The 10,365-nt window shown below is 41.1% G+C and overlaps 1 protein-coding gene across 1 annotated transcript; it reads left to right on the top strand.

Moving 5' to 3' along the window:
- Positions 1-8,914: 8,914 nt before the first annotated feature.
- Positions 8,915-9,877, top strand: LOC132660615 (olfactory receptor 52B4-like). Its single transcript, XM_060604419.3, has one exon. The coding sequence runs from the start codon at positions 8,915-8,917 to the stop codon at positions 9,875-9,877; it is 963 nt and encodes a 320-aa protein (XP_060460402.3).
- Positions 9,878-10,365: the final 488 nt, after the last annotated feature.

Genomic DNA, 10,365 nt, shown 5'->3' with positions numbered 1-10,365 from the left:
TGTAATGGCTTGTAATAGTACAAGGCAATAGATATTGTCATCACCAATTTTCCCAAATAGGACTTCGAGGTTCAAGAACATTGTCACAGCTCCATGGAATATAGCTGGGAATGGAAGATTTTTTTGTAACTTACTACACATTCTTTCATCTTCTGTGAGTGGATTAAGGGGCAAAAGACCTTTCTGAACTGAATGAAATTGAGAAGGTTTTTCTGACTATGATTAGGGGGTCGGAGAAAGAGCAGAACAAAGGCATTCCCTGGGCAGGATGCCATGTCCTAACCTTTCTGCTATAGAATGAAGAGTAGGGGTAATAGAATATGGGTTTGGAAATTACTTGTCTGAAATCCCACCAATATTATCCAGGCCACACTCTAGGGCTTCACTTCCATGCCCTCTCTGACTGTGTGTTGAACCTGACATCCCTATCTCCGCTCTCAGGAGAGGAGCTTGGTGCTGAACTCAGATAGTGAGAAGTTCAAGATCTGAACTGAGCTATGGTGAAGTTCACAGATAAACAACCATCATCATCTCTGCATTGACTTAGTGTGTGACTCAAATATTAGCACACAGTGAGTACGTGTCAACATAGTTGTCTCCCTCTCTGGGTTCTACTCTCCTCATCTCTGCATTTTATTTCTGCAGTAGGAAAATCCCCTCCTGTTTCTGTCCCTATTAACTCTCGGTAACGGTGAAACCACTGAAAATAAATCATGTGAAAGAATTGCCAGTAGAGGCTTGTGAGGACCTGCCTGCTGAGGACAACTACCACCAGGTCATTCAGTGGCCACACAACCGCTTTGAGAACACACATCCCTGAGGAAAGCTATCCTGCTGGAGGAGATGGAAGGATTGAAAATAGACATGATAATACTATTGAGGTTGGTGGCCGGCTGTTCATGCAACGCTCGTGAAAAAATAGCAGGAAAAGGAGATGAATCTGAAGCAGAATAAGAGCCTGAAGAGATTACAAACAGTGGTATTCATTGGATACTTTGGGGGGAGCAAAGAGAGTTTTTCTACTGTGAGGAAGAATATAGAGGCTAAGAGGCCCAGAATTGGGGTCTGTTGTACAGCTGAAGTTGCAAGTACTAAAGTGGCTGATTGTTTAGCTCAGGGTCACTGAAGATAATTTCTCAGATGCCTCATGAATCCTTCATTAGCCTTGATCCAGGTACTTTCACAATCCTGGACAATGCACCTCTAGCTCCCTGCTTTGTCTTGCTGAGAAAAAGACCTTTTTTCAGGGAAGTTCTTATCATTTGCCCAGTATGTCAGGAATGTGCTTACTGATACATCTCCCCGTAAACCATTTCTTTTCCCTTGTTTTCACAAGGAGTTTGGTCAGTCAGTAGCCCTTTCTCAGATAGGAGCATATCTGACTACTTGGCCATGTTCCTCCAATTAATAGTGAATTTTGTGAGGGCTCACAAAATTATCCTTTTTCTCTGTGTGTTTCCAGAACCCAGTATGCTGAAGCACGGTGTAAGTCTTCAAAATGTTTAACAAAACAACCAAGTGGCAAATATTGGATGAGTGTAATGAAGGATCAGGACAAGGAAATAATAAATAAGTCCCTTTAAATCCTTGGATGTTTATAATAAACAGGATCGGAGGCCACCGTGGAACGTCATTGGAGGGGCTCAGAGATCTTTGGCACCCTGAGAGCTAAAGAGGGTCCTCATGCCCAGAATATTCATACTGCCCCCCAGATAATACTTTCCACTCTACTTGGACAGCCCTTATTTGTGAGTCTAGTGTCGTGGTATGTTGGTAAACCAGCTCACCAATAAACAAACAAATAGAAAAATAAAAAAATGAATAAACAAATACATTAAAAAAATGAATAGAAACAGGGCCCTAATTTGTAGTATTTGCCAGTTTTCACGGTGCCTATTCTCCTACTATGGCCAATTTCGCATTGTCAGCGTAATGTCACAGAATGGTGCATTTGAGAGACCTGCACACAGTTGACTTTGCCAGCCAGTGACTGTGGCGCTAGCATACAACTGCTCAAGTCTTTCCAACTCTGTCAACTTCACTGTCGACGACAGTCCTAATATTGCTAACCACCTGCCTTAGATCCAAAAACATACAGTCTGGCTAGGGTCTTCCACCCTGAAATTATACTCCACAGAAAGAAAATATCACCTATTTGCTTCAAGTGGAGTTCCTGTGGGTTAGGATGGCATGAATCACCACAGGAATTATTAGAGTGATGGGTGAGTTTATATATTTGCCTCAAGGTCTCAAGGACAGGTATCACCCCAGGGAGCCCAGAAGCAGAGCCGCCTTTTAGTATCTCTCCCTCTGACCCACATCTATAGGTCAGATATTTATGGCTTTCCAAGCCTGCGCATCCCCTCCTCCACAATACCATCCCCAAATCAGGTTTACACATGTTAGCATTGTTAGCATTAGTGCACCAAATAGTCTTGTTTCCATTTGAATGGTAGTTAGTAAAGATTCATCCCATTTTAAATCAGCACAAATAATTTGAAAATCCGTATATGTTTAAAACACTAACTCTAAAAAAATACATTCCTTCATAATTTAGAAAAAACTTGAACTTAAATACATGCCTTAGTGAGCAAGTCATTTAAACTTTGGCATTTTTGATAACGCTTTAATATTTATGTGGGAAGATTTACATTTTTTCATTACCTTTGTGAGTCAGGGTTACTAGGTTGTCTGCTATTAAAAAAAAAAAAACAAAATAAACAAACAAACAAAAAAAACAACAAAATATCTCCACAGGAAATTTTAAGTGTTGGACAAAATGTAACCCTTGTGCAGTGCTGGTAGGTGCAGGTGTTATGAAAAACAGTATGGTGGTTCTTTAAAAAAAAATTAACAATAGAATTACCACATGATCCAGCAAATCCACTCTGGGTATATATCCGAAAGAATTAAAAGTAGGGTCTCAAAGAGATATTTGTATACCTGTGTTCATAGCAGCATTGTGGGTAATGGGCGAAAGGTGGAAGCAACTTAAATCGTAACCAATGGATGAATGGACAAACGTGATGTGGTTGCAATATTGTGATTTATTAGAAACGTATGTATTTGGTCATCCAGACAACCAAAATATATTCCTCATATGTATTTGGTCTTCTTTCCAGGTTCCTGACTCACAGCTCCTAAAACCCTTGGAATTTCCTGTGATTAAGTGTAATAAAGGTGTCTTTAGTTATGTTAATGAAGGTGACTTTTGGACACCACCCAAGAAGCTGGTAGCCAGGAAGACTAACTTGTGATTAGAGGGTAGGAACTTTCAGTCCCACCCCTGACATCCTGAGGGGCTAGAGGTTGAATCAGCCAATAGCCGATGACTTAGTCAATCATGACTTTGAATGAAGCTTCTATAAAAACCCAAAAGGACTGGGTGAACAGCAGGTGTTTGGGGCAAAGTGGTGCACTCAGAGAGCTTGGAATTTCCTCGCTTTTTCTCCATACCTCATCCTACGCATCTCTTCCATGAGGATGCTGATTCCATCCTTCAGCTGACAAATGTAAATGTTTTCCTGAGTTTAAAAGAACCTAAGGAGGAGGTTGTGGTTGTACAAGTCAGAAGCCCAGGTAACTGCCTGGGACTTGCACCTGGTGTCTCAGATGGGGGCAGGGGTAGGTAGTCTTGTAGGACTGAACACGTAATCCGCGGAATCTGATGCTATCTCTGGGAAGGTGGTGTCAGAATGAAGTTAATTCTTGGACACCCTGGTCGTTGCCTAGAATTGCTTTGTGTTCTGTGGAGGACCTCCCCCATGTTGGAATTGGGTCTGAGAACCTGTAAATGAGTTGTTTCTACATATAATAGATTATTCAGCCTTCAAAAGGAAGGAAATTCTGACACATGCTACAAAATGGATGAAACCTGAGGACGTTTTGACAAATAAAATAAGCCAGTCATAAGACAGATAGTGTATGATCCCACTTATATGAGATATTGAGAGTACTCAAACTGATAGAGACAAAAAGAATTATGTTTGCCAGTGGCTGGGGGGAAGCAGGGAATGAGTAGTTGTTTAATGACTATAGAGTTTCAGTTTTGCAGATGGAAAGTTCTGGAGATCGATTGCACAACAGTGTGAACATGCTTAATACTACTGAACAGTACATTTAAAAATGATCAAGATGGTAACCTTTATGTTATATACATTTATCACAATGAAAATTTATTAAAAATTTAAAAACAGTTATGAAATGGATGGGTAAAATATGATTCTATCATAAATTGATGTCTTTTGCATCCATAAAATCGTATGTTTGAAATATAATAACTATTATAAATCTCTATAAAAGATATAGTATGGTTATGAATGTAAAAAGATATATATAAAAGAGCAAATAAAAAGTAAATTAAACCTCACTAGCAACAGTTGTCCTTTTTTTTGCATTTCATTACTATTATTTTAAAGTGACAGTTTCAGGGGGCACCTGGGTGGCTCAGTCGGTTAAACATTTGGTTAAACATTTGACTTTTGGTTTCGGCTCAGGTCCCGATCTCACGTTTTTGTAAGTTTGAGCCCTGCCTCAGGCTCTGTGCTGAGAGTGCAGGGTCTGCTTGGGTTTCTCTCTCCCTTTTTCTCTGCTCCTTCCCCACTCGCGCTCACTGTCTCTGTAGAAATGAATGAATAAACTTAAAAAAAATTAAAGTAAAAATTTCATGATTTTATATGACTCAAAAAAAATCAAACAGGATATTTTTGGCAAAAAGTCAATGAGTGTAAGGATGCAGAGGTAGTAGAAGTGCATGGCATGACAAACGAGGGGTGAAGGATGAATTATGCACTGTGTCTGAGGAGCAGTTACAAAAAATGAAATGGGAAATATTGCTGTAAATGTAGCCTGCAGTGAAATGCCTCACCGCCTGAGGTACCAGGCTGAGGTGGGAATTCTTTTTTTTTTTTTTTTTAAGCAATTTTCATTTTTTTTTTAATTTTTTTTAATGTTTATTTATTTTTGAGACAGAGAGAGACAGAGAATGAGCAGGGAAGGGGCAGAGAGAGAGGGAGACACAGAATCTGAAGCAGGCTCCAGGCTCTGAGCCGTCAGCACAGAGCCCGATGCAGGGCTCAAACTCACGAACTGCGAGATCATGACCTGAGCCGAAGTCGGATGCTTAACCGACTGAGCCACCCAGGCGCCCCAAGGTGGGAATTCTTGATAAATTCCTCGACGAATTGAATAGTGAGAGGCTCCCAAATCCCATTCCCTGGCATCATCCAACACCCATAAAACATTCTGAAACTCTGCCAAACTCTCCCTGATTGGGGAATCACCAGATTTCAGGGTATCCAAGCACCTTAAATGACACCCAGCAACTGAAGTCACGTATTTCTATTGCTCAAAGTTTATTCATTCTGTCATATTTCATTCGATAAATATTTATCATGTGCCTACTGTATGCCAAGAACAGTTCATGTTTATGCTATAAAGAAGCAACTAGGGGCACCTGGGTGGCTCAGTTGGTTAAGCGTCCAACTCTTGGTTTCAGCTCAGATCATGATCTCCCAGTTCTGAGTTCGAGTCTCTGACTCCCTCTCTATCTTCCCCTCCCTGACTTGTGCTCTCACTCTCTCAAAAATAAATAAACATTAAAACAAATTTTTTTTTAAAGCAAAACCCTTACCTTTATGGTTGTCAGCTGGTATGCTTCTCTTGTCCTCTGTGTGATCTCTCTCCACATGTTCTCTGATTCATTTGTCTATCCTCAGCTTTTTAAATGGCTGCTGGCCTCCAAGAGGGCAAAATGGAAGTTGCCAGGTCCATATGCCTTGGAATGCACACCTCATTTCAAGTCTATTTTATTGGCCAATGCAAGTCATAAGGTGATCCCAGATTCGATGGGTCAGAGAATAGACTACACCTCATGATTGGGGGAATTGCTTTGGTGTGCAGCCAAGGGAAGAATTATTGGCAGCCATTCTTGCAAATGGCCACACTTGATAAACAATCAGAATGACAGATGGCAATGGTACAACCACCATGAGGGAACTTTTAATACCTAACAAATCTATGAATACATTTATTCTTTGACCTTGATAGTTGTACTTCTCATAATTAACCATAAGATTTATCAGTAGAATTTTCCAACTAAAGATGTGAGAAGAAAAGAAAAAAAAAAAAAAAATGAAGAGCCCCTCAGGTGCTGATGGAACAATGCCAGAAGGTCTAACATATGTAGTTGGGATCCCAAAATTGAGATGAGAGACTGAGGTAGAAAATAATTTTGGAAGTAATAATTACTGGAATTTTCCAAATTATATGAAAGTCATAAATTTACAGATTACAAAAGCTCACTGACCCTCAAAGAGAATACAAATCAATAAACTGTGTCTGTGTACACTAAAGAGATAAAGTAAAAAAGAGATAAAGTGAAAAATCTTAACAGCCGCCAAAGGGAGCAGGCAAATAAAATACAAATGTTTAAGGTAATTAAGACTCACACCTCTTCCACTAACTGTTAAGCATGTTAACAGTTTATAAATGCTCATATACTCTTGGGCAATACTTAAACATCATTATTCATGATTCTAAAATTTCCAACTTATTAAAATCCAGGGAATGAATATAACTTCAACCTAAGTCTTTTTGTGAGGAAAAAAACTACAAATAGAAATCATTGGTACATAGTAATTGTGAGTATTTAATATTCCCTTTGAAAATGAGTCAACATTCATTAAATAAGCCTCTAGCAAGACTAGATTAGGTAGAAAAGGCTTTCTTATCAGAGCATCTTGAGAGAAGCAAGAGAGTAAGAGGGTCAGGGGGAAGGGAGGGTAATGGGAAATGATTTTAGAGACCCAGCCCATTTGGGAAGAAGGTGAGGCTGGTGGAGACCTGCTCTGTCCCCGGAGCCCTGGTATAAATACTTCCCTCCAGAGTTCCACAAGAGAGGATAAACAGCCCAACTCCTGACCCACCAGCCAATTTTTATTATGGATCTCATGGCCTCTGTTCCTGGAGACTCAGCCTAAGGCTGGTGAGTGAATTAGACATCTGGGGGTGGAGAGGTTCCGAGATCCACGTAAGGACTGGGCTGGTGTTCTGTCCCCAAAAGGCCGGAGGTGACGGGCCTCTTGGAGGCTATTGATACATCTGGACAAAGAATGGTAAAGACCAGAAGCACAAATCTGATTGGTTCTAGCAGCTGTGGAAAGTGAGGTCTGGGAGGGTAGCTGAGAATGTATGGGCCAGATGGAAGTTCCTGTAGGGTGGCAAATCAGGAGAAGCAATCCAGTTAATGGCAGGTGCCTCATAGTTCTACGAGAGATGAGAAAACAGAAAACACATTTACTTAGACTATGGACCCCTACTGGAAAACCATGAAAAGAGCCTTGAGAATGGCAGCAGACGGGTCACCTGCCCCAAGCCAGATGTTGGAGGGAATTTTGGGAAAGGGGCCAGGGCATCTCGGCAGGTGTGAAAAACCAGGAGCCGATTTTCCTCCCCAGAAAGAAAAATTGCAGCACCAAAAGAGGGAGCTGGAGTGGAAGAAATACTGTTAGTGAGCATAAGATTTATCTTAGCCCCTGAGCTAGATATTTTAAGATACCTTGTCATTTAACATTTTCAGAAACCCCAGGATGAAGGTATTTTATTATTGGTTCCATTTCTTCTTCATTCTGGTGAAAACGGGATTAGACATGGCTGTCTTCTCAGGAGGTGCCCTCTGAGCCCATTACACCTGTAACATTTTACTGCTCTCATCTGCTTACCTACCCACAATTCTCTCAATCTATAAGCCCAGTTAGGACTCAAGCACAGGACATGATGTCTGAAAAACAGCCCATGCTCCAAATAAGCTTGCTGAATGATTAAGCTAATGAATGAAGGAAGGTGTATTAGGAAACAAATGGTAAAATTACATGTTAGTTTCTATCAGAAGAATCTTAGAAATGTCAAGTACTACGACTCCCCATCCCCAGAAATAATGCCTTTCTTTTTCCACTTTCAGTCATTTCTAGGCTTAGCTCCCCAAGGTATGAACATGAGACACACAAGCCCTGTTACCTCTTGAAGTTCTCTTGATTCTCTTCACAAATGAGCAAACTGTATGCACTGAAGTCGGAGAAATTTCAAACTCATTTCTATCAATTATTGATTGGGAAATTGGACAAGAATTTCATATTCTCTGAGTCCCTCTTTAGGTGTGAAATGGAGACAATATCCACTCCCTAGAGTGGATGTCTGCTCCCTACATGAAGAGCATACAAAATGCCACGTATAATGTGCATACTGCAATTCCTGGCATAAAACAATGCTTAATAAATATTAGTTTAATTCCTCTGTGGCTGTATTACATTCAGATCCATTCTATTCCTGGAACCCAACTTACCTTTTAGCATCCATTCTCTTCAATTACTATTCCAATAAACCTTCACGGGTTATCATTCAACACTAATAGCTTTAAGACATCTGATGGCTGTGTCCTGTGTGAAGGGTGAGGTCTAAATATGAAGTTGTGATCAGGTTCTTCACTGCTTGTGCAAGTCCCTATGCACCTGTCACCCTACGCTGGAAGTGTTTCATGAACATACTGTGCATTGATTGGTATGCTCGCCTTTTCTTATGCTGCCTCTTGTCTACTAAATTAGTCAGTTTCAAGTATCTTTTTACACTCTTCCCAGTCATGAATAATGAGTTTCTCTATTTATGCATAATCCTCTTTGAAAGTGAAATACAGACAGTAATGTCTCTGACTTTGGTTAGTTGGAGGTAAGGATAATTGACTGTCACTCACTGTGGTGCAGACCATATCCTTCATCCTTGCGTATTTCCTATTTGCATGTTCTGAGAAGATGAAGAGTGTGAGATATGACAAAAGTCTTAATATTCACAAGGAATATTAGAATAATTCTTTCATCTCTTTGTGAACAGAAAGTGAGATCCCAGGTCATCTGCTCCAAGCATGACAACCATAAACCACACTGCTGTTAGCCATACAATCTTCCGCTTGCTGGGCATCCCCGGGCTAGAGGACCAGCATGTGTGGATTTCCATCCCCTTCTTCGTTTCCTATGTCATCACCCTGCTTGGGAACAGCCTGCTCATCTGCATTATCCTCACAAAGCGTAGCCTCCATGAACCCATGTACCTCTTCCTCTGCATGCTGGCCGGAGCAGATGTTGTCCTCTCCACGTGCACAGTATCTCAGGCCTTGGCCATCTTCTGGTTCCGTGCTGGGGAGATATCCCTGAATCGCTGCATAACTCAGTTCTTCATCATCCACTGCACTTTCATGTCTGAGTCGGGGATCTTGCTGGTGATGGCGTTTGACCGCTACATTGCCATATGCTACCCACTGAGATACACCACGATTCTTACACGTGCACTGATTGGAAAAATTGGCGTGACTATAATTCTGAGAAGTTTCTGTACACTTTTCCCCATAGTATTTCTTTTGAAAAGATTGACTTTCTGCCAAAATAATATTGTTCCACACACCTTTTGTGAACACATTGGCTTGGCCAAATATGCTTGTAATGACATTCGTGTGAACATCTGGTATGGATTTTCCATCCTAATGTTAACAGTGGTTTTAGATGTGGTGCTAATTTTTGTTTCCTATGTGCTGGTTCTCCGTGCTGTCTTCCACATCCCTTCCCGAGATGCTCACCACAAAGCTCTTAACACATGTGGCTCCCATGTCTGCATCATTGTCCTCTTTTACAGCCCCGCGATCTTCACAACACTTACTCAGCGGTTTGGACGCCACATTCCTCCTCATACACACATCTTGTTGGCCAACATCTGCATGCTTGCCCCACCTATGCTGAATCCCATCATTTACGGGATTAAGACCAAGCAAATCAGAGAGCAGGTGGTTCACATGTTGTTTACAAAGCAGAAATCACTTTGGTTGAAGAACTGAGTTTTCGGAATCTCTAGCCATATGTGAAGTGGTCTGTGGAAGTGGTGGGTGGGAGAGATAAGCTGAAACACCAGGAGAAAGCTCAGTGGGTTCTGTCTATGGAGCAAGACCACCAGGGAGGTTGGAGGACTCACTCCTTCATTGTCAAAACAACTGAGCTCAGCACCATGTTGGACTGAGCAAGCCCACTCCTGCAAAGACCCTGGGACGGGATGCATTGATTTTCAGAAGTCATATGTCCTTAATGACTCTAGGATGATCTTTAGAAATGGATGAAGTGAGAGCCGTGCTCTGGCCTGGGATTTTGCTCAGCTATTTCTCACTGAGTTTCTCAAGCTCTGAGACATCTCCTGATGTTTATAGACAATCACATACAAACCTCTACTCCTTAATGGCCTTCATTCTGGCTAATGATATTCTTGGAATCAGTGATCCCTGTGTTTTGCAGTTATTCCTATTACATTATAATTTATATCCGATCAGCATGC

The sequence above is a fragment of the Panthera onca genome, chromosome D1, assembly GCF_046562875.1.
Source record: "Panthera onca isolate mPanOnc1 chromosome D1, mPanOnc1 haplotype 2, whole genome shotgun sequence".
Taxonomy (NCBI): domain Eukaryota; kingdom Metazoa; phylum Chordata; class Mammalia; order Carnivora; family Felidae; genus Panthera; species Panthera onca.
Note: the sequence above shows the minus strand (reverse complement) of the source record. Positions and strands in the feature narration are given on the sequence as shown.

What these genes read in the sequence shown, in the direction of transcription:
- LOC132660615 (XM_060604419.3), top strand. Translation starts at nt 8,915, where the DNA reads ATGACAACCATAAACCACACTGCTGTTAGCCATACAATCTTCCGCTTG.